The sequence below is a fragment of the Pinus tabuliformis genome, chromosome 3_1 (assembly GCF_031772625.1).
Source record: "Pinus tabuliformis cultivar Carrire ecotype Pingquan chromosome 3_1, CPIR1, whole genome shotgun sequence".
NCBI lineage: Eukaryota > Viridiplantae > Streptophyta > Pinopsida > Pinales > Pinaceae > Pinus > Pinus tabuliformis.
In genome coordinates this window covers 735102489-735126936 of record NC_142301.1, presented here as the reverse complement: position 1 = coordinate 735126936, position 24448 = coordinate 735102489, and the positions used below count along the sequence as shown (strand labels likewise).

At 36.8% G+C, this 24448-nt stretch overlaps 1 protein-coding gene across 29 annotated transcripts; it reads left to right on the top strand.

Annotated features, from left to right (window-relative positions):
- Positions 1 to 4931: 4931 nt before the first annotated feature.
- LOC149189423 (uncharacterized) lies at positions 4932 to 16776 on the top strand. Of its 29 annotated transcripts, none has more exons than XR_016255897.1 (11): positions 4938 to 5660; positions 6586 to 7644; positions 7954 to 8043; positions 8314 to 8468; positions 9096 to 9148; positions 9253 to 9361; positions 10299 to 10468; positions 10546 to 10592; positions 11784 to 11928; positions 12616 to 12693; positions 12942 to 15846. XR_016255897.1 is itself a non-coding variant. In XM_089411813.1 (10 exons), the coding sequence occupies exons 7-9, from the start codon at positions 10415 to 10417 to the stop codon at positions 11887 to 11889; spliced, it is 207 nt and encodes a 68-aa protein (XP_089267939.1). In that variant the 5' UTR covers positions 4939 to 5660; positions 6586 to 7644; positions 7954 to 8043; positions 8314 to 8468; positions 9096 to 9148; positions 9253 to 9361; positions 10299 to 10414; the 3' UTR covers positions 11890 to 11928; positions 12942 to 15846. The 29 variants fall into 29 exon arrangements, 13 of the variants coding, with proteins under 13 accessions (XP_089267935.1, XP_089267940.1, XP_089267939.1 ...); XR_016255892.1 differs by lacking the exons at positions 10299 to 10468; positions 12616 to 12693 and having other exon boundaries at positions 4943 to 5660; positions 6586 to 7198; positions 7285 to 7317; positions 7517 to 7644; positions 8953 to 9148; XR_016255891.1 differs by lacking the exons at positions 10299 to 10468; positions 12616 to 12693 and having other exon boundaries at positions 4943 to 5660; positions 6586 to 7198; positions 7285 to 7317; positions 7485 to 7644; positions 8953 to 9148.
- The last annotated feature ends 7672 nt before the right edge of the window (positions 16777 to 24448 follow it).

Sequence of the window (24448 nt, the reverse complement as noted above, 5' to 3'; positions counted from 1 at the left end):
TATGAATTCTTTCACAGGCCTTACAGGGACATTCCTTTTGGGGTAGCAAGAGCATAAATTCCCACAATTTTCATATCATTGTTCTCTTTCTATTTTTTTCTCTTATCAGCCATACAGAAAGTAATTTTCTTGCTGGGTGAAGCAGCTTACTCACCTCACCTCGTATGTAATTAACAGTACTTATGTTTTTTGTTTTCAAGTTTCTTGTAAATGGTTGGATACTCCAATCAAAAGAGATCCTTTTATGAACTCAAACAGTAGTCTTTTTTTTACTCAAATGAATACACACAGGGTTTGTATATGCAGAATGTAATTTTGAATCATTTCTCAAATGAATGAAATTAAAATTCTACAAGGGTTTCTGAGACAGTCCAACAAGTAAAACAAAATGGCCTTTTGACAGAAGAGAGAACACTATCTGAAAAGCACAAACAGATTACGATTCAGCCATCAGTGAAGGTTTTCCTCCAGGTGTCCTCAGCCAAATTTTGAAAACAAATATTTACACTTGTTCTTTCTCTCCAGTGTAGCAGCAAAAGAGTGATGAAAATTGGCCTTTGCAGGTTGATGACTGAGCTAATTCCGGTGAAGTGTTAGCTGTTGGTTTCTTCAATTTAAATTGTAGTTGGGCATGTGCATTGAGATCTGCTTCCACTTGGTATTAGGTTTGTTTATCTCCTTATTTTTCCTAAAAGTTGTAATAAGATGCAGTGTTTTGATGGGGTAGTGCATATAGCAGAGCATGTGGGAAGAGAAGTTAAAAATTATTGGCATACTGTACATCTATACTATGAAAGTATTAAGTAATATTACAATATTCATAAGGACTATTAAAAGGACCACTTAATATATGTGAGTAATAAGGAGTGGAACATAGAGTTTCCCCAAATAAGTTGAGGAAGATGAAGCCCTAGAAGAAATGCTTATCAAGGCATTCATGGATTGGAGAAGCAGGTCAAAGATGGAAGCTTCTAGCTACTTAGGGTGTTTAAACTCCCATGAATGATTTATTGGATTAGGGATGTCGTAACATTTTCTTGGAAAAATAATACAGTTGAAATTTTTGAGCTTTTCCAGAAATCCACCAGCTTTATTGGCTGTTCTTATTCTCATAACAATTGGTATATGGCCCAAAGACTTTTTCACTATATTCTTTGCATCATAGTTGAGCTGTATTCAAGATATTATAGGGTTGTATTACTCAACGATTATCAATGGCATACCTTAATGTTAGTACTATCACACAATGTTTTTAATTGCACCAACAAATGTCATTGAATTGTAGTCATAACAATGCGAGGGTTCTGTAATGAATGTGAGGCATATATGTTCATAGAAATGAGATTGAACAGTGAATGGATGGGCAAGCAATATTCTCTTTGCACTTTGTTTTATGATTGTGATATTGTCAATGGAAACTAGATTAAACTTCCTCATTGGTCATATCAAAGATCTCCTAGGAATATGTTTTATTGCCAAATAGAAGTAGATATTCTATACTTTAATTAATTAGTCATTCACCAGTGGAGAGAACTCAAGGATGGATCCTCTTACAATCCTTAGTTTTGGTATTGAATTCACTGGTTGAAAGGGCATTTTCCAGAGGCCAATCATGATTCCGACTGCCATCTTAGTTACATTGCAAGGATTAAAGGATGACACATTTGTTATTTGTTTGTCTCAATTTGCTTAATTTTGAGAAGCTTGACAACAAGTTATAGAAAGGATCAAGAGATTTGCAGATCCACAAACCTTAGTAATTGTATATATGTTAATGCTGTATTGAGATATTGGGGTTCTGAAATTCAAGCTGGAGCTCACGTATATGGTACATTCTACCCAGCTTCCTTCTTATAGAATCTAGATCAATCAATATATCAAATGATGATACGCTTTTCCTATAGTGACTGCAAGTGTCTCTTTTATGTAAATGGATTTTACAATAAACTAGGACATTGCCTTCAAATATTTGAATGCAGATGCAAAAAATTTGCTTACAATGAACAATGACAGTGGGAGAAACATATCACCAGTGATATTTGATCAAACCAATAATGAAAATATGGCTAAGTTGTGAGCAAAGACAGATGTGTGGACAACCAGGGTCCAGTAAGATGAAATTAGTGAAGGTTGTAAAAAATGTAATATGCAAAGTCAGAAAGATAATGTTAGAAATTTACAATTGCAGACACGGTTGACAGAGCCAAGAGGTTCGTTTTTGCTGGGTGTTTAGGTGACCAAAATGCAGTATAAAAAGAGGATGAAGTCACTAGGATTAGATCCATGATTTTGCTGAGAATTTACCAACCAAGTCGCAACAAAAGGGAGCACATTTTTAGTTGGCAAGGCACCCATCAAATCGTTGTATTTAAGGGCCACGAAATGCCGTTGACAGAGGCACGATTTCCCTGGGGAAGCAGCAACCAAAACACAGTAAATTTTAGCACAAATTAGCCGTGGAAATTGGTAGGATTTCGCTTGGTAAAAGGTTCATTGAATCTGCTGTTTGAGGGGCCATTAAATGGTAGTGGTTTGTGCAATTTTTCGCGAGAAAACTAGAAGAGACACAAATAAAAACTATGTTCGAAAATAGCCAAGAAAATGGTTAACCTAAGAGGATCACAAATGTGCCAGAAATATGAAATTTTGTTCAAGTCAATTTGGAGTATGGTTTATTTGGGTTTCAAGTCAACTAGGAGTAGATTGTGAATTGGTGAAGCTCACCACCAGGGAACCACCCCCACGCAATTCCACTTTTGGTTTTTGTCATCCCACTTTTCAAATCTCAGCAGCAGACTGAGAGTGCCAACAAGCAAATATCCATGTGTTGAAAAAACCAAGCATGTCACCAAGAATCAAACACAAGTGTGTGCCATAAGTGCGCCCAGGAAAAGAACTTATGAATATCAAATGCATAACGCATCCAATAAAGAGATGAACACATTTCCATATATATGTTTTAAAAAATATTTTAGTGTTGGAACTTGGCAGGTTCATGCTTCTTCGTGAGACTAATATAAATGTACTGTTTCAACGTCATTGATGGCAGATTTATGCAACATATTTGATCATTTAAGTTTAACAGATTTGCCTTTTCTTTTCCTACAAAGAATTTGCTCTTTATATGTCCTAGAGTTATTGGGATATTCTTTAGGAACTAGCATGCATGCAAATCTATATTTTTAAATCCCTAATTCTCATCATTTGCAAATTGTTCGTCTGCATCTATGCCAGAGGACAACTTAGCTTCAGAACGTTTGTAAGACAGAAAATGCAAATTTTAGCAAATATGGAGCTAATAATAAATGCCTTGTGGTGTCAGAACATTGTTTTCTTGGCTTCCTTTGAGCAATATCATTAGAGAGCCATATATTCTTCAAATTGGTGAGGGACCTTCAGCCCAACGCATCAGTGGCTTCATGGGATTAAATGTTCCTCTTCCAATGGTGGCAGATTTATTCAACATATTTGATCATTGAAATTTAACAGATTTGCCTTGCCACCACATTCATCTCCTCCAAATTCAACTGAATTTCTTAACGCTGTCTCATTTTCTTCTTGTAATCCTTCGGGAAAGCTTCCTATTTCCACCACAATCTAAGTGAAGATGGAATGGTAGCATTAAGAATTTCTGAAGTCAGTTTGCCCTTGTTTTCTTATTGCTTTGGGAAATAAATTGGGGTTTATTAACATATCCCTAATTATTCACTGCATACCTCTGTACACAAAGCAAGTTCGTTTGGAGGGGCATCAGTCTGAATACAAAGAGTAGTTTGCCCTTATTTATTAACTGTTCGGTTAGGTTAGATAAAGAACCATCTCCAAGATGGAAGCAGAATATTGAAGAAACCAGTTCTGTTTGTAGATTTTGGGAAATCCTCTAAAGACCCAGGATTCGGCATCGACTAGAGAGACAATTTATTTGATATGGTTTATAAACAAAAAGGAATGAGCTCATATAGAGATATAGCAATTGCTTTTTAATTTAGTCACTCAAATTCATGTTTCTTTAGGTTGAAGGTAAAGCCACTAAAGTGGAAAAAATTGTGATGCCAATAATTAGAGGGATTGTGATAAGAAATTTAATATTCCAAGAAGAGGAGGTAGTAGTAGATTCTAAATAAATTAGCAATGCAACAACATAAATGTTTGCAAAAAATTTAGAGAGATCCACCTTGTTGAATAATGCATACACTACATGGATAATGGATTTGCACACTTTATGCCTTACGGCGTTTCCTTTGCAACATCTGGTGCAAATGCTAGTTATATTCGCAAAAGAGTGCGTTTGTTACTTTTTAGGGTTAAACAAAAATGTTTTAATTCACGACTTTTTAAAAGAGGCCATGTTATCATTTTTGAAAAAAAAACCCTGATAGAATTTTGCCGATAAGAAATTTTAAACATAAGTTAATGTTTGTGAAAACACGTGATGGACCTAAACTCCGATAAAAATTCCGATAAAGCAAATTTATCATTTTAGTCAATATTTTGTAGAAATGAACCTAATATTATCTTATTTTATTGAAACTTAAAAGATTCTATCCAAAACTAAAAAAAATTCCTCATATTTTATTAGTTCGTTAATAATGGTTGTTGAGTAATAAAACATAACGGAAATTGAAGCCTCCACATCGAATCATGAGTAGTTTAGACACCAATTCCATTTAGTATGCTTTTGCTATATCATCAACAACTTTATGATAACTTTTGTTGTCGCGTATTAAATTATTTTCGTTAGTTTTTTGTCATGTCGCCTTTATTAGTCCCTGCCATCTGGCATTCGGCAGGGACTGGGTCCGAGTTAGCATTAGTTCTTAGTCGCTGCCCGGTGTTATTCGCGGTTTATCATAAGGTTTGCAAATGCCCATTCGCGGTTTATCATAAGGTTTGCAAATGCCCTGTGCGACGATGTGCAGAGATAACCTAAGTTTCATTTCCACCTCAGGCTTAGCCATCTTATTTGGCCTCTTCCTCTTTCCGAGGCGGAAGAGGCTCGATCATAGCTTAAATTGCTTTTATGCCCAGTGCATTATCCCTAACCGTCAACGGTCTCGTTTTAATGTTAACATTAATTCGATTAATTCGTATTATCTGCAGGGGTATGCTAAGGTTTTGTAAGGTTTGGTGTTAACGGGGTGTTGTGCAGCAGGTGCTGCAGGTGTCCGTGGATGCCGGCAGGTGTCATGAACCTGCTGTGCCTCTGTACCGGCTCGTTACGCTCTGCACCGACTCGTATGCAGCTGTGGCCGCTTTATCGCTAGATGTTTCTGTTTGAGGGTGCACGGGACAGAGCAGGGTGCACAGAATGATCTCATACGGGCGGGATGGGCGCTTCATCTCCTTTGTTTTGCTTATTGGGTGAGGTGCGATGGAGTTTAGGCGGGCAATGTGATTGTTCGGTGTGCGGTTCAGGTTCCTGGTGTGCGGTTCAGTGCAGGGGTTGTGGTTCTGGCCAAGGGGTATTAGGGTCTGGCAATGGGATCTGTTGTCCCGCCCTCTGATTTCAGTCAGACTGAATCTGAATCGTAGTTCAGATCCAAGTCGGTTTAGTGAGGGCGACCGCGAAAGTCACCGAGTGAATTTCCCTTTCGTATGGATAGATAGGGGGACGTTGCAGATGCAGCAGGACGGACACGACTAAGCAGGCGGATTAGAAGGTAAGGTGCCTTTGGTTGTCACTATTTTGGGAACTAAAAGCTCTAAATTAGTTTCAGCTAATTGACCTAACTAGCACAATCCTCCTCTCTGTCAAATTTGTGGGTGCCCATTCTTTTCTTTCTTTCTAAACTGGTTCTCTCTTGCTTGCCCACTGTATTGTTGAGAAAATTGTCCGACAACGCAAACTTTCCATCGTCCAACTGTGCAAAGTATGGACTGTTGAGCAACGCCCTCATCACCTGTACTGACAGAGGAAGACATTATGAGATTATGTTGCCGAGATTCCTCAGCATAAGCTTACACCCGGCTTCTCTCATTGTCAAACCAGCAATTTCTTCTGAAAATACTCTTACCAGTTCTGATTCAAGCATATGCTCTTCTTCTGTTACTTGTGACATCTTCCCACAAGATAATGTATTTGTTTCCACAGCTGAAAAATAAGATAAAACGACGAATTATATTACTGAAGTTACTGAAGAAGTAACAATAAATTTGCATTAATGCTGGATAACAGTGGCATACCTGCTTTGTGCTTGGACTCCAGTCTTGACAACAATAAAATCAAATACAGCGCAACCATGTCAGCCAAACTATTTCAATAAATAAAAGCAAGACAAAACTGACTTCTAAGAACAGCTTATTCCATGCCCTAATTTTTGGCTGCTGGAATACTGTCAAGTGGCCGTGATTTAGAGTTACAAATTCATATAACAGTTCACTACTTTTCAATATATGATAGGAAGCTAGACTTATGAACAGGGTTTGTTGTTCAGGATGCTAGATTCTTATATTCTACGAGAAGAAAAACATGAAATTGTGTAATGACAATGCTAATCTAATTACCCTTAGATTTCAGCTAATTGAAACATAATTTAAGTTTTTTATAACAGGACAAACAATGTCATTTATCTGATATAATTGCAGGGGGAGGTTGATGTTCTGAGAGAATCAATGAAGGGATTTCAGCTGACCTTGCCTTTTTGAAGACGGAATGCGAACAACCAGTCGTTTGCAATAGCGATAATTCTCTTAAGCCACTGCCTGCTGGGGAGGCGAGTTCCGATTCCGGTGATTGCATCACTCAACGGCAGCAGCAGCGGCAGAACCTTCAGTTTCCCATGACAGGTCTCTCTGTACAAGTATCTTCCTGTTATGTTCTAGTTCCTGGGTTGTTCGATTATCGTGATGTCTCCTGTATTGACATATTAGCAGACATATTACTATGATACTGTCTCCTGTATTGACATATTAGCAGACATATTACTATGATACGATGTTAAGTGGCATGGTTTACGCCCTGCATGTTATGTTATGGAGGAGGTGAGGCATGTGGCCCTCATGGGAGGGCCCACATGGTCCATGGACGTATTTTTATCATAATATAATCTGAAGCCTAGTTTTGCCATAATTGAAAATTACCCCGGCTCAATCAAATAGAACGTGTTTTGTTGAATACTCGACAATCATTGTCGCTTTGACAGTGATAAGGAAAGCAATGAAATACTTTATAACGAGCCTCAAATGAATGATAAAAAAGGTGAATGTATTGAATTTATTCCACATTAGCTTCTTTGCATAGTTACAGAGGATATGCTGATGATTTCATCTGTTCTCTCATGCCAGAAACATCTGATGAGCATGTACCATTCACACCAGGTTGTATATCTTCACAAATATAAATAGCATAGATACTTTTTAACTCTAAAATTGGGCATAATCCTGTCTGAGATCTTACCAGGTTGTAACAGAATCTGGATTTTCTGAGTGCAATAAACTATAATCTTCTTAAAATTTTGTTGATGTTCACCTCTTTTCTTTTCAAGTTACATCCTCTGCTGTGGGCCATCATGAACAGATCAAGGTCGATACGAAAGCGGAATCTGAGTTAGAAAAACAGAACACACAGTGAAGAGTTCAGGCAGAGGCAAGACTGAAAGTAGCTTTGGATTTTTCAGAGATCCCGGTTTCACTAAGAAATTTTAGGTATGGCGTTTCAGAGTTTTTAAAATTCAAGTAAGTTTCACTGAGAAATTTTAGGTTTATCATTATTTTATGAGCTAAATATGCAAATAGCTTTGGATTTTTTCTAGAGATCTTGGTTTCACTAAGAAATTTGAGGTTTATCACAGTTTCATGGGCTTTCATTACATTATAATTTCAGAATTTTAGTTTCAGAGTTTTTCAAATCCAAGTAGGTTTCATCGAGAAATGTTAGGTTTATCATAATTTTATGAGCTAAATATGCTAGTAGCGTTTTCATTACATTATAGTTTCAGAGTTCTTAAAATCCAGGTAGTTCACACAGTGAAGAGTTCAGGCAGAGGCAAGACTGCAAGTAGCTTTGGATTTTTCAGAGATCCCGGTTTCACTAAGAAATTTTAGGTATGGCGTTTCAGAGTTTTTAAAATTCAAGTAAGTTTCACTGAGAGATTTTAGGTTTATCATTATTTTATGAGCTAAATATGCAAATAGCTTTGGATTTTTTCTAGAGATCCTGGTTCACTAAGAAATTTGAGGTTTATCACAGTTTCATGGGCTTTCATTACATTATAATTTCAGAATTTTAGTTTCAGAGTTTTTAAAATCCAGGGAGTTCTGAATTTTTAATTTTTAAGAGATCCTGGTCTCACTGAGATATTTTATGTTTATCAGAATTTTATGAGCTAAATATGCAAGACTGCAAGTAGCTTTGGATTTTTCAGAGATCCCGGTTTCACTAAGAAATTTTAGGTATGGCACAGTTTTGTGAGCTTCAATTGCTCTGCGATAATGGATGGAGCGAGGCACAAAAAACTTCTCAACCTGAGGTGATTTACTCTGACCGCCTTTGTATATGCTAGTAATTACTAATAAAGTATGGTCCTCTATCTTACCATAACTAATTAACAACCTTAATTACTCATATCTATGTATCTATGCTTATAGCTCAATGTAATCATATACCGTGTTTCCTATATTCTGTAATTGCAACACAACCTTTAATGGTAATAATACTAATAGAACATCAGCTCTAGTGAGATCAGGGGAGTTGTCAAAAGAAGAAATTGACACAATGCGTATAAAGGTTTTGTCAATTTTTGAATGAAGAGTTTGTAAACAGCAAAGATTATGTTCCAAAAACACGAGATTGGGCAATTCTGAGAACATTTTTTTGGGCATATAAGTATCATGCTTTCAGGGAAAACAGCAAATCTTTTGCATTTTTTCCTCACAATTTTATAAGCATCCAACTTTGTAGTCTCTTTAAGAATCTGGACTCTTTGGCACTTCTGAGAATCATTATTTTGGCAGTATCAAATTTCCAGGGAAAACTGCAAGTCTTTTCCATTTTTACTCTTCAATTTTATTTGCCTCTGTCAACGGATACGACTTAACGACCCTCTTCCGTCGCCCTTACTTGGGAAGTGAAGGAATCTGTGGATTGTTCTTTGCAGGTTCATTCATTGGAAATCCAAACTGGTTGAAAAAATCAACTGTTCTCACAATGGTATGCAATGTGCATTTTATTTCCACTCATATACTTTTCCAAATATGGATTTTTTATCAGAATTTAGTTGGCTTATTCCAGCCTAATAGAATATTGTCTTTCAGGTATGTTGGGAGGCTTTTTGTCAAGGCTCTGGGCAAGCCAATAGAAATTATTACAAAGCTGAATGCGATGGTTGGTTTTCCACCAGATGAGGAAATTGATCTTTACGAGGTTAGTTGAATAAAAGCTTTTGGATACTGTGACACTAATTAGTCCCAAGCTTTTCTTTTCCCTAGTTCCTTACTGCAAGAGAGGAAAGTGGATCTTGAGTTCTTGTTTGGTCAATTGTTTGTAAGATTTGTTTCATTTAACATACACCTGTTAAACAATTTTAGAAAATAAGGCTGGACAGAAACAAGAGCTGGAAGGACAAATGGAGGCAATTATATTGTTGGCCTCCTCTGCTAGTTCATGTTAAAACTGGAAACTTTTATTGTATCAATTTCCGCTTCTTTCATACTAAAGGTCCTACACCATTCAAGGACTTATTTTATGTTCTTTATTTTGGCTTTCTGAACCTGTGTAGCTCTCTTGTAGTATCTCTTATTAAATTTGGAGTTGCATGAGGCATTCTCAATTGTGTCTTTTACTATGGTCTTGTTGACTGCATTTTAGTTCATTAGTGGGTCACATCATGGAAGTTTAATATTAAAAGTGGAAAGATTTGTTCTATCACTTTCTGCTTATTTCATGTGGACAACTTTAGAGTTTGACCACTTATAGCATAGATAGGAGTAGTTTTTAATGTGCTCAATTCATGCTTTTGTACCATTTGCATGTTCTAGGTATCACAAGTGTATCACACAATGACAACCATAGCCCCTTCAAGGATGATACCTTAGAAGCTTAGTGTGGATGTTGTGAAGTACAATTTCTTATGGCTGAAGATTGACCATTTAAAAGGCATTGTATAGTTTGGTAGTGAGGTGAAGAATTTAGTTTTCTGGTTTTCATTGTTTTGAATAAAAAAACAAGCCTCGGCTAATTTTGAGGATGTTGCTTCTGTTCATGGAGTATTTTTGAGGGTGAGGATGTTGCTTCTGTTCATGGAGTATTTTTGAAGGTGACAATGTTAAAATCTAGCTATTTGATGGATTTATTTCTGCAGGACATCAAATAAAACCAGATTCAGAATGATTTAACCATTCTTATGAAGTGCTTAAACAAGGCTAGCAGATAAACTTGAAGATGCCTCAATTTAATAATACAAATAAAGACATATAGATGAAGGAGATGGAGGCGGCTTTGCTCCATACATTCAAGTGCTTCTTCATTGAAGTTAAGGGTGACAATATATGGCATTTTTGCTTCTATAATAGTAATTTTATATTAAATTCCATTGCATTGTAATGCAGGTGAATAAAGGAGGCCTAGAATTATTGAAGATTTCCATTATGGCAAGGTTGGAATTTTTTAAATTTTAATCTTTTCCCTTATGGACCTTTCATTAGTTACAACGTTTTTGAGATTAGTTACTTGTAAATGGTCAAAACGCATAAAATGTTCTACTTTTCCAAACAGAAAAAATCATTATAGGTCGAAAAGAAATATACATGTTTCACCTATATATGGCTGAGCATAGCCATTTTTGGTTCCACTATAGGTTACGAGAACAGTATGGTTGAATAAGAGTGATTAGGGTAAATACGATAACCTTAACCTAATTCAAACGTTTAAATAGATCATAGTTATTTCCATAAATACAGTGGATTCAACACTGTACAGATTGGTGATTACTATTAAGTATTGATATCACTATGCTTGAACTAATGGCATTGAATCTATCTTATAAGCTTGTATAGAGTAAGCAACAAGGACATGAAACCTCTTGCTTAATGAGTATACTAGGTATAAGCATATTGAACTAAACCCATTGAATACACCAATCTCTAGTCATAAGTTTCAACAAGGTTAAGCTTACTTGCCTAATTGATTCAACTTCATTATTCGAGCTATGTTGCGTACTAATGGTAAACGTATATGAACCAAACCCATTAGACTAATACAGGGTCATAAGCTAGTAATAGCTTTGAATAGAGTACCGTATTCTACCTAATGAATAAGTTTACATTATCTCTAATATGGAATGACTTACTTATGCTTACAGATCCTGCTTAATATAGGTAAATACACATACTTAACATATGAGCTATACAGGTATGAAAGTGTAAATCCAAGGCTTTAGCATAAACACCTTATAAAGAACATAGGTACTGTAATTACCATAGTATTACTAACACATGAGCCTATCGTCTAAAGTAATGGTAATCTCTAACCCATGCTTAGTGATATAGAAAAAGGGTAATCACTATGCTTAACTAGCTTGTTCAAAGTGTATAGATGTTTTAATTAGGTCAAATGTTGTAACATACCTTGTGTAAAGTATTCAGTTGTTTGTATTACTTACACCTCTTTCATATCCATAATAACTGATATGTCATAACCTGCTTGTAATTAGTGAACAACCCGTATTGGGTTACTCTGCATCACATAAGCATTTCCCTAAGTAATCATGTATCTAAGCTATCCAAAGCTACTTGCAGTCTTGCCTCTGCCTGAACTCTTCACTGTGTGTTCTGTTTTTCTAACTCAGATTCCACTTTCGTATCGACCTTGATCTGTTCATGATGGCCCACAACAGAGGATGTAACTTGAAAAGAAAAGAGGTGAACATCAACAAAATTTTAAGAAGATTATAGTTTATTGCACTCAGAAAAGCCAGATTCTGTTACAACCTGGTAAGATCTCAGATAGGATTATGCCCAATTTTAGACTTAAAAAGTATCTATGCTAATTAGTTCCTTACTGCAAGAGAGGAAAGTGGATCTTGAGTTCTTGTTTGGTCAATTGTTTGTAAGATTTGGTTCATTTAACATAAACCTGTTAAACAATTTTAGAAAATAAGGCTGGACAGAAACAAGAGCTGGAAGGACAAATGGAGGCAATTATATTGTTGGCCTCCTCTGCTAGTTCATGTTAAAACTGGAAACTTTTATTGTATCAATTGCCGCTTCTTTCATACTAAAGGTCCTACACCATTCAAGGACTTATTTTCTGTTCTTGGGATTACTGGATAATCTGCCTACCTCTGTCTCCACTAATTTGTTCCTTATACAACGATGGTTGTCATTTTAATATATATTTCTCTCCATAAAGCTATACATTAAACAGGTTATATAACAATAAGATTCTTTGACTTATATGCCTTCCCGAACAGATAGGCCTTCCTGAAGATGCCTATTGACTTCATAGGTTTTGAATCAGTAGCAGTAGTGGTGGTTAATCAATTGTAGCTTCTAATATGATCAATATGAAAAAAATCCTTCTCAAGTTAGCCTTCTCAGTTTTGATATTTCAAAACGGATGGTCAAATATATTTATATGTATAAGCTATTGATCATCCATTCTCTCAAATGCAATTTCAGAAAAATGATTACTGCGCTAGCACAGGCTCATCAAAACCCGGGTCTGGCATGCATCACACCTTGATCCCCACCCAATCTGTAACATGCTCTTCACTTCTGTCAGTGCATTTGATGTTCTAATTTATATCTGCATGCCTAAAAAGCACAAAAGGTCATTTCGGCCTTGAGAAGCAGCATGTAAAGCAATTAATTCTCTTTGTATTACTACACTTTCCTCTTAATTGACAATTGAGTGAATAATTTCAGTAAGGAACTGGAAATTTTCAATTATTTTAATAACATGTGAATTTGAATCTTACACAAAACTCTCTTGTTTTTCTTTGCAGTGAAACTGTGCCCTCACTATCCCACTGGCTCTTGCAAATCCAAGCTATAAAGAATGATTCAATTCGATTTCTTTCTGCCACATCTTCAAGGAACAGAACTCTCAAGTGGACCTCCTATCTAGGAGGGGGATCTCCTTGCTCCTTGGACTGATTAGATGTCAATGCATTGATCAGGGATCAGTCATCTTTCTATAGTTCATTTTGTTCTAGGTAAAAATAGAGATTGATCTGATCCTGCAACTGGAAGATGTTGTTGTAACTATTGGCAACTCAATGAAAATGAAGCAGGCTACTAATATTTTGGACTCTTGTATCAGTTGAATTGACTTAATATCCACTTGAAACATTTTTTTTAGTTCTATCTAATGATGGAGGGTTGGGGATGTAGATTGGTGTACTGTTATTTAGATACTAGCGAATCACCTGGCACTTTTTGATACTAAACCAGATTGTTGGTTCACTGGACATTGTGGGATCAGTGAAAACTCCGCCAACAAAGATTTCTGATGAATTCAGGCGACCTGTTAAAGTATGGTCCTCTATCTTTCCAATATACCACCTCCCTTCAATGCCTGGCACTTTTTGATACTAAACCAGATTGTTGGTTCACTGGACATTGTGGGATCAGTGAAAACTCCGCCAACAAAGATTTCTGATGAATTCAGGCGACCTTTTAAAGTATGGTCCTCTATCTTACCATAACTAATTAACAACCTTAATTACTCATATCTATGTATCTATGCTTACAGGTATCCAACATTCAATATTGCTGCAGGTGATACACCGATTGCAAGATTTGAATTTAAATTGCTTTCCAATATACCACCTCCCTTCAATGTCATTTAGCTGAGTGAATAAACATGACCAGGCTTATTTACCAGGTTATTGAGCTATTAATACGCGGGATAATATATGTTATATGTATTCATAGTCAACACACTTGCTTGTAAGCTTCTATGTATAACTTAACACTAATAAAAGGACACGTTCTTGTATCTAACATAAGCTCGTGATGCTTACTTATATGTATTACTCATCTAACTTGGATAGGTAGTACTAAACCCATATAGTGTAAAGAGTTAGATTAGGCTTGTACAATGAGCTGTATATCTCTAGTACTGGTATATCCCTATGAATCCCATGCCGAGCTAACTAAGAGCTCATATCATCTTAGTAGTACCATTGCTTATCCCTTATTGTATCGTAGCTTGTCTTATGCTATCTCTTATTCGCTATGTCTAGCTCAATGATCCATCATATACAGCTCCTCGGGATTGGTATATATTAGTAATGCCTTTTATTACCCTTGCACAGGAATAGTAGTGCACATACTAGTCTAATCATCAGTAAGCTCCAGCTTATACCTCATTTCATCCTGCTTAACTATCCCTGGTATCACGTATATGTATATTATGTAAATACAATACATCTTATATCACTACTATCCCAGTAAGTAGACTAAGCATAGTAGAAGCTTAGTCGTCCATGGAGTAACAACCATGATACTTATGGAAATACAAGAAATTGGAACGTAATATGATAGTACTGCTCTTTATAGTATTACAGCTTATTTGGTTAACTAGCATGATATCCATATGTAATTGGTGTCTACTATATGGTTTAAGCAAGGTATATAGCTTAGTTTCATCAAGTAATCATCACATATCTTTTATAATCTTGATAACGCATAAGCCTAATTACTGATATAGGATATACAAAGCAGGTACGTATGAAAGGTGAAACACAGATACCAGCATATATATAATATTCAATCCTTAGTAATAGTCTCAATACCCTCGATTGCCTTATATGGAACCAATAGTCAAAAGAGGTGGTATATCTAGTCCAACTATCATGATCAAGCTAGTTACTGCATGTACTATGATTGCACTTGTTATGATTATGTTTGTGTGAATGTGCAAATTAATGGTACTAATACTCTCCCTATAACCTACCCCGAGTCAAAGTCTGAGATAGTGTGACGAGCATTGGAGTAAGAAATATCAATATGCTTATTACGATAGGTGGTTATGAGAGAAACAAGAAGGGTGGAAAACAGAGTAAATACTAGCTGCTTGCTTAAAGCTGACATGAAGCTCCTATCGATGAAATACAGGTACATGTAGAAACAAAGCTAGTTGTATACTAAATTACGGAACTAAGCATATTGGTTACGTGTTATCAAGCTTAGTCATATCTACAGTATTGACCTAATCTGTGTTCTAAGCATTCAATCTACTCTATTAGAATATGGAAACAACAAGTATGTTATGAATAGTGTGATATGTACTATATTAGCATAATGAACTGGTCCCTATGTTATTAAGATGCTCTTCTTGTGGGTACACTGGCCACAGCCACCTAATTTCGCATTTACTACTGCCGCCACATCCATCATTCCATATGCCATTTGCTCCCCATGTCAGATCGATCACTTAATTGCACCGATCGCTCACTTAACGTAAGCTTTTCGTTTTATGCCCATCATTAAATACTGGCCTGCTCCAATCTGATCTTCAAGTATTTCAGCTCCATTCCAAATCAATCCGTATATGTACTTATTTCTGCACCTAGATATTGACATAGATCTCCTGTCTAGCCAATTGTTTATTAGAATAGCTTCGACCCAATCTACCACCAAGATTGCCCGATGTCAGATACATCACCTAATTTCGCATTTACTTCTGCCGCCACATACATCATTCCATATGCCATTTGCTCCCCATGTCATATAGATCACTTAATTGCACCGATTGCTCACTTAACGTAAGCTTTTCGTTTTATGCCAACCATTAAATACTGGCCTGCTCCATCCGAGCTTCAAGTATTTTAGCTCCATTCACACTTAAAACCAGCTTACAAACACGTTGAACTCTTTTATAAATTGGCCTCTTCTGCACCTGGATATTCACATACATCTCCCCGCTTCACATAACATGGAATCCATTAGCATAAGCCAACTTACTCAACTCGCGGCATTGTTTCTCTTAGCACTTGTTCTCATGGCTCACTTGATTATTGACATCGTAAAAGTCGAAAGACAAAGAAAAAAGAAACCAAGAAAACAATAACATCTCTAACGAAGAGCATATGAATCTACAACAAGTAATCCTGAATCTCAAGCCTATTTTTGCATTATTTTACGCATTGTCTTATTTCCCCGCTTCCTTCTCTGTTACAGGTGTACGACGGATGCTTCAAATATGCATTTGGGTCTGCCATGGTGGTGCAACTCGCATTTTTTATGCTTCTATCGTCTCTGCTGGGATGCCGGTCTAATGTCCTAATTGTTAGCATTCGTGCTTGTCTTGTATTCTTCACATGTTACAGTCTATCATAAGAAATGCTTATTTTCAAGGTCAAATGTAAGCTTCACGGCGGTTTTCCTGTTACTCGTGTCTTGAATTGATGATGATTCTCTGCAAGTTAGTTATTCAATAATGTTCAGATCTTTGGTATATAGTGCTGATGTGACTATTTCTATTGCAGTTGTGTCATTTTGGGCTAGCAACATAAACTGGTGCATTGTTTTGAAATATTGCAGAGCATATTATATTATTCGACAGCCCTCGATTTATGTATTACTGAAACTGGTGCAAGCCCAAAACTTCAATAGATGTTGCAACATCTCCTGAGTTGGCACAATACGCTTGTGGATGACCCTTTCCAGTAATATATCATGTAATATTATTTGAAGGAGCTCCTGTTTGATCCCTATTTCATTGATCTGTTCTACAGTCTTACACTCTTTCTTGTTTACTATTTTTACATTTATCATTCCCTGTTGTCTGAGTTTCAGAAGAAGTTGACGCAGTCTCTACTTACAGGTTTTATCAAAACACTGATATAGCAACCCCCCTATATACGTTACCGAAACTGGTACTTCAGCCTTGACATTTATTGAAGAAGAAGAAATATTTCTATATGTTTTCTGAAAAGTACCCTTGTTACACTTGCATCTGTTCCTTGAGACTTAGTAGTTACTTAATTGATTCGACAAAAAAGCAGGAGAAGCACATTACCTTTTCGAAACTGTTTTAATGAAACTAACTAAGCTTAACCTATGTAATTAGCTAAGTTTATGTACTTTATATCTATGCCTATTACAGTAAGTGTGTTGATTTTACCTCTTTGGGCTCAAAATTGTAATTAGCCAAGCCACTACACTATATGTCTAATGTCTGACAGAACCATCTTTCCGCTGATTGCTATTCTTCCACTTTGTTTCTTATACGTATCATTTGCGTAACCCCCCCTCAGAGCCCTCTGAAAAGCCTTCGAGCCCTTATTCAAAGCCTTCTGAGACCTATTCACAGGCTTTCGATCCTGAGACCTAATGCATGTATTATTTACGTATCTCCTACCCTTAGCTCAGACCCTGACTTGGCTGAGACTGACTTGGCTAATACTTATCCACCGCCTACGCTCTTGGCCTGGCCGTACTACGCCCAAGATAATGAGACTAAACTCCTGGTTCAGACCCTTACCCTGTCCATCTAGGATGATACGCTCTGTCCTATAAACCTCCTCGCGGGTGGCTCACCAGACCATTTCTTTAGCTCGTGTCGCAGGCTGCAGCTTACAGCAAATCAGCTCATGAGAGTGGTCTAGCAACGCAAGAAACAGTGAAGTGATCGCTCCAACTTTGGCAGGGACTTGCTGCTCCGCAACTCATCTTGTTTTTCTTTTATATCTAAGCCTTGCTTTCGACATTTCAATTCCAATTTTTTTATTATCTTTGGACGATCAAAATAAAAATAAATTGGAAATTACTTTGCACAAAACACACGGGGAAGGGAAGGAAGAATGTCGAGATATATTTCAATGGTAAATTTTATTTTATTTTTCCATAAAATATACATTTCATTTTTAACAACATAAAAATGATAATTGCAAATTATATTTTTTCAAATTCGAAGTTTTATGGATATAAATTTAATGTTATTATAAAAAAAATTAAGAATTTATTTAAGGGGAATCGCTTTGGAAGGTAAATATGGTTTCTCTGCGACCCGAGGGTTTCTTTTGGGCCTTAGAGGGTTTCTTCTGCGGACTTAGAGGGTTTCTCTGGGGCCCAAGGGTTATCTTTTGCGGCGATCTGTAAGTGGGTTTCTTCTACGGCCCGAGGGTTATCTTCTGCGGCGATCTGTAAGTGGGTTTCTTCTGCGACCAGAAGGTGTCTTCTGCGGCCCGAGGGTTGTCTTCTGCGGCCTTCTGGCGAGATCTTCAGCCAGTGGATTGCATATTCGAGATACGTTGGTTCGACCAGGTATCTTTTGCGGCATTCAATAAACATAACCTCTAATGGAAGAAGCCCCTTGGAAGAGCCTTGCTCTGCAAGATCGCAGTGTTAACGTTCTGAATTTGAGGGTTTCGGCTTCTTTTGTGGCTATGCTCGGATATGTTTGTGGCTGTGCTCGGATCTGATTTTCATCCAGTCGATACCTGGAAAACATTTAATATACTAGACGAGTTTCAAAGTCGTTGAATGCTGGACGAGATTTATTTATTTATTTTATGATAAATTTTAGACAGAGCACCTGAACCTGCTTGTTCTACCAGGCCTACGTCTCAGATATTGTAGGTATCTTCTACGGCTGGGTCTAATCTATTGCGGCTAGGTATCTAGAATACTTAGCAGGGGAGCATTCTCCAGATGGCTCCCAGCTTTGCGAAAATAGTTGTTGGATTATTTCTGTCCACTTCTGGGGGGAAACTCCTGCCCATATCGTCAGTGAAGCGCCAGCTCCCACTGTCCAGGTGCTCCAGGCCTAACTCGATGAGGCTTTGAAGTTTTCTGAAAGTGCCCTAATCTACCAGTTCAATGGTTTTTGCTTGCGGTTGACAGTTCTCCACAGTTGGATCTCGAAGGTATGGAAGCTTGTCATTTCTGATGCAATTAATATCTACCCCTGTGTTAGGGGTTTCTTTATAGTAGATTTTGAAAACCTTGAAAGTAGACAATGTATTCTAGATTCCGACCCTTGGTTTTGGGAAAACTCGAGCCTATTCATGAAGCCATGGAAACCATCATTCGATCCCTCAACAACAGTCATAACCTCAGCACCAGTTTGGGTGAGATTGCCAAACCTGCCCTTGCATTTCTAGAATTTCTCCTTGCTAAAAGCCATTGGAAATGCAATTGGGAAATTTTACTGCAGGTGCCCAAAAACAGAGGAGTATGCCAGAACCACCTATGCATACATCTGTGTGGAAATGGACTTTAGCGCCGGATTCCCAGCTGAAATAAGCTTAACAAGTAAAGAGTATGTGTGGAACTAGAAACTCAATTATGAAAGTATCCTCTTCAGATGTCGATCCTGCTTTGCGACAGGCCATCTAGCCAAAAATGCTCAAAAACCTCACAGAAAAATTATGCTAGAAAAAATCACCACAGATCTACATGGTGGGAAGGAGCACAAAAAGAACACTACACTGTCATCAAGAAAAATACTCTCGAAAAAACTCTGAATCACAAGAAATCGGGCAAGAAAGAAACAACTCTCAAGACAAGCAGGGGGAAAGCCCCGCCCAACAACAAAAAAGGGAACTCGACAACCCCTCAAGCATCAACAGTTATGAGGATTCAAATACCGCACAAAATAAATCTTCATTTAACAGCAAAGCAGATCTCCTAGACCAAACTTCTTCTCCGACTATCTTCAAAAGGACGAACACAATAGATCGCGAAGCTAAGACACTAATGTCCCAAGAACCAGAAGAGATGAAGGAGATGCAAGATAAAGGAAGTTGGAAGACCGTAGAGAAAAAAAAGAAAGCTACAGTGCCAATCTCACCAAGAAAGACGAGGAGCCAGACAATTAAGAACTAAGAAAATTATAGGTCCGATAGACCAATTTGGTCTCAATGGACGTTAACCACCACCACCATCATCATGTTGAGATCGATTTTAATAATAAATTTTATTTTATATTTTTTATAAAATATATAATTTTAAACGGTTAACAATTAGAGTGATGAATTAAATTTTGTAAATATAAAATTTATATTTATTATAATAATATATTTATTAAAAAAATAATTTGCAGAAATTGATTATGAATAAGAGAAAATTATAAATGATTTTAAAATGTAAAAATTTTGATTAATTTTCAAAATTTTAATTATTAAATATTAAATATTTAATAATATTTTTATAAAATTATTTAAATTTGTGAAATTATTATAGGTCTTTTTATAAAGTAAAATATTTTTATTTTATAAAATTGAAATAAATTATTAAAAAAAATAAAAATTAATAATTTTTTAATTATGAAAAATTAATCACTTAATAAAATTTAATTTTTGAAATTTTCCTATCTTTTCTATCAACCAAATTAAATTCAATTAATATTTTAATAAAAAACTTTGTAGAGTGATTATAATACATTTATTATTACTATGGTGTTAAGATAGGGAATGCATAATTAGATATTTAATATATACAATGTATACATTCTTGTAATTATTTTCTTGAGCATTTTGTGGTGAATAACTATTTCTAACACTGGTATTTTTTTTATGATATATATTTTTTAGATTATTATTGCTATCATAAAAAATTTGAAATCATTTTTTAGATTATCACTGTTATTAGAATAAAATTTGAAATAATATTTAAATAAATTATAGATAAATAATTGAAATTGAATTTTATAAGTATTTATATTGTAAAAGTAATTTTACAAGGTATATATATGTGAGTATTTCATTTATTTTAATGAATTTTTAATGATAATATTGAAAAATAATATATATACACAAATTTAAAGTAATGATGACGATAATGTAATGATGATAATTAATGAGTTTAACAAAGTTTAATTAGTTTGTATGGGAATCATATATATCGAAATTTGATGATATAAAAATATTTTTTTGTCAATATTAAATTTTAATTGAATTTTAACAATTCAGATCAATTTAGAATTGAGCAAAATCTATAAGAACATCACTCTATATGGTTTTATATTCTATATGTGAAATGTAAGAGTGTAAAACACATATACATGATAGACAATTATTACATAATAGACAATTATTGAAATAAAAACGCTTCATACTTCAAACTAGATATGGAGATATCGAAATGTGACATTTGAGTAAAAAATATAAGATCGAGCAACAAAACTCTTTAAGTTTAGAATTCTACATATAGCAAATGGAAATGCAAATTTGCAAAGAAAAAAGAAATCCTTAAAAAACTAAAATACACATTCCATAATACATGCAAAATATGAAACAATATATAAAATGGTAAACAATATATATATATATATATATAATTTTAATTAAATATTTTATTTTTAAATTAATTCGATAAAAAACATTATTAATTAAAAACAAAAATATCACAATGATGATGCTAATAATCAAAATAAAGAACTTTGAAATTAATAATGGGGATTTTGGTAAGTTTTAAAAATTAAGAAAACAAAAGCAAAAAGTAGTGACATTGCCACCATATGTGTAATGCCTGCAGGTTGTTGTAACGGTTGGGCAGCACAGGCGCACCCACCAGGCATGCCTAAACGATGAAATGGAAAAGCCTGTGAGGGCAAGACATGGTCGCGGGCAACTCGGTGAGTTAACGGAGCGAAATGTGGACGACGAGCTGGCAAGCAAACTTATAGTGGGTGAGCAGTCCAGCGAGGGCGCGCCCCACCCACGAGCCGACTTGACAAAATGGGCGAGTCAACGTGTTAAGACGGGTGAACTGACGCGGGTTGTGGGTTTGGTGGGTTCGCCAGACACCCCCACACAATGGACGAACCATATAAGAACTCGACGGTTGATTGATGGGAGAGGCAACGAGTGCGAGCTCCGCACATAATACAACTCTGCGGTAGATAAGAGTTGGAATGATGGATGAGCCCACATGACAGGCAGACTAAACGTGAACATGCAGAAGCAGCGGGCAGGGTGACACGAGTGTGTGCGCCTGTCGGACGAGTCGTGGTTATAGTGAGGTCGTTCGAAGTCGCGGTAGGGCGCGGCAGGGCGACTCATTTGAAGAATCATTTGAAGGTGCGGTAGGGCGACTTGTTCGAAAAAAAGTTCGAAGGTGCAGTAGGGCGACTCGTTCGAGGAGTCATTTGAAGGATCGTTCGAAGGCGTGGTAGGGAAACTCGATGAACGAGCGCCCGCCGAACGAAGTTTGACATGGTTGAATTGTTGTAACGAGTAAGGCTGCACAGTGAGTCATGCATGCCTGAACGAAGGCAAAGTTTGGAGTGTAAACGAAGGCATTCAGAAAGTTGAATGGTGAAAACCTGTATAATGCTGGTTGAAGGTTTTCCTCCTAGTGATTGTAAAAATCAAATTTATAATAAAAATCTTACTTGCATATGTTTTAAGTGTCTTTTGCTGGAGAATGTTATTTAATGTATTCCGCACATTAAATGTTTAATTATGATTAATGAAGTGAATGTTAGGTGTAGTTCGGGAAACATGTTAACGAATGAAAAAGTTAAGTGTTTGGCTGATGCCGCACGAAAGCCAATTTACGAAAAAAGAATTGGGGGCGTGACAAGTGGTATCAGAGCTGATTGCAGAGACTAGGAAAGTATGCAGTCTGAAGTTATGGAGAAATCATGGATTCATAGTCTGGGTTTCGTAGACTTGGTGGTTCATGGCAAGACCATCCAAGCATTGGTGGACACGGGGGCCACACATAACTTTATGACGACATGACTAGCAAAAGAAGTTGGATTGAAGATTTTCCCATCAAATGTGGAGGTCCAGGCAGTGAACTCAAAAGCTAGAGTGGTGGGGTTGGCACACGAAGTGCCTGTGCAGATAAAATACTGGCAAGGTCAGTTGGACTTCATGGTGATGGAGATGAACGATTTTGACATGATATTGGGGCAAGATTTATTGAAGGAAATAAGGCAATTATTGTCCCCTTCTGTGATGAGGTTATGCTGATTGGAAAATCACAAACTTGGACTTTGCCTACTCATAAGCAAAGGGAGGAAGTCAAGGTGCAGCATGTTTCTGCACTAAGTTTGGAGAAGGCTATGCGGGAGTCAGACCTGGAGACATATGCGACTGTAATCAGAGAAGTCGAAGGCGATGATGGAGTGGGGACGCCTGTTCCAGCTGAGATTTCCAAGGTGTTGGCTAAGTATGCAAATTTGATGCCCGGTGAACTACCAAATAAGCTTCCACCAAGGGGGCAGTGGACCATAGCATTGAGCTTGAGCTAGGGAAACAAACTTCGGCTAAAGCTCCTTATCGGTTGTCAGGACCTGAGTTGTAAGAGTTGAAACGACAGTTAAAGGAATTAACTGATGCAGGTTTCATTCGACCTTCAAGGTCCCCCTATGGAGTAGTATTGTTCCAGCGAAAGAAAGATACGAATGAGCTACGAATGTGATGTGATTATCTTGCTCTCAACAAGCGGACGATAAAGAACATGTATCCTTTGTCATTAGATGCAGATTGCTTCGATAAGCTTGTGAAAGCCTGAGTGTTTTCCAAGCTGGACTTGAGGCATGGGTATTATCAGGTGCAGATAGCGGAAGGAGATGAGAGGAAGATCGCGATAGTAACAAGGTATGAAAGCTTTGAATTTCTTGTTATGCCATTCGGGTTGTGCAATGCCCCTGCTACGTTTTGCACTTTGATGAATGATATACTACATCCATACTTGGATTCGTTCGTAGTAGTATACTTAGACGATATAGTGGTGTATAGTGATAACATGGAGGATCATAAGAAGCACTTGGAATTGGTGTTTGAGGCACTGAAGAAGAGTCAACTATAATTGAAGAAGTCTAAGTGTGTGTTTGCTCAGACCGAGATTCCATTCCTTGGACACATTGTGGGTCAAGGGTACATACGGATGGAGTTGAACAGAGTGAAGGCGGTCGAGGACTGGGTTGAACCGAAGAATGTCCATGATATGAGGGTGTTTTTGGGCATGACCAACTATTAACATAACTTTTTAGAGGGGTACTCCAATGTGACATCATCATTGACAGACCTACTGAAGAAAGCTAAGAGATGGAGTTGGACAGACAAATGTCAAGAGGCATTTGATGATTTGAAGAAGAGGATGGTTACAACACCGATACTAAAGTTTCTAGACTTCAAGTGACTGTTTGAGGTACACACAGATGCTTCAGATTTTTCCATATGGGGGGTTCTTATGCAGGATGGGCATCCGGTGGCGTACGAGAGTCAAAAGTTGCAGGATAGAGAATGGAGGTATCCGGTCCATGAGAAGGAGATGATTGCGATTATTCATTGTTTACAGGTATGGAGACATTACTTGATTGGGAAGACTTTTGTTGTCAAGACTAACAACGTTACAACAAGTTATTTTGCATCACAACCAAAGCTGTCAGCAAAGCAAGCTCGTTGGCAGGACTTCTTGGCAGAGTTCGACATAACTATTGAGTACACGCTGGGTAGACTCAATGTAGTGGTAGATGCCCTTAGCAGGAAGGGACAACTAGCAGCATTGGAGGGGGAAGAATACCAGGCAGCACGAAGTAGGAGTT

Excerpts from the sequence above, each read along its gene's own strand:
- LOC149189423 (XM_089411805.1), top strand. The coding sequence starts at position 8,431 with ATGGATGGAGCGAGGCACAAAAAACTTCTCAACCTGAG. Across the intron at positions 8,469-8,952 it reads AAAAAACTTCTCAACCTGAG|TATCAAATTTCCAGGGAAAA; the intron begins GTGATTTACTCT and ends TTATTTTGGCAG. Across the intron at positions 9,149-9,252 it reads AATCAACTGTTCTCACAATG|GTATGTTGGGAGGCTTTTTG; the intron begins GTATGCAATGTG and ends ATTGTCTTTCAG.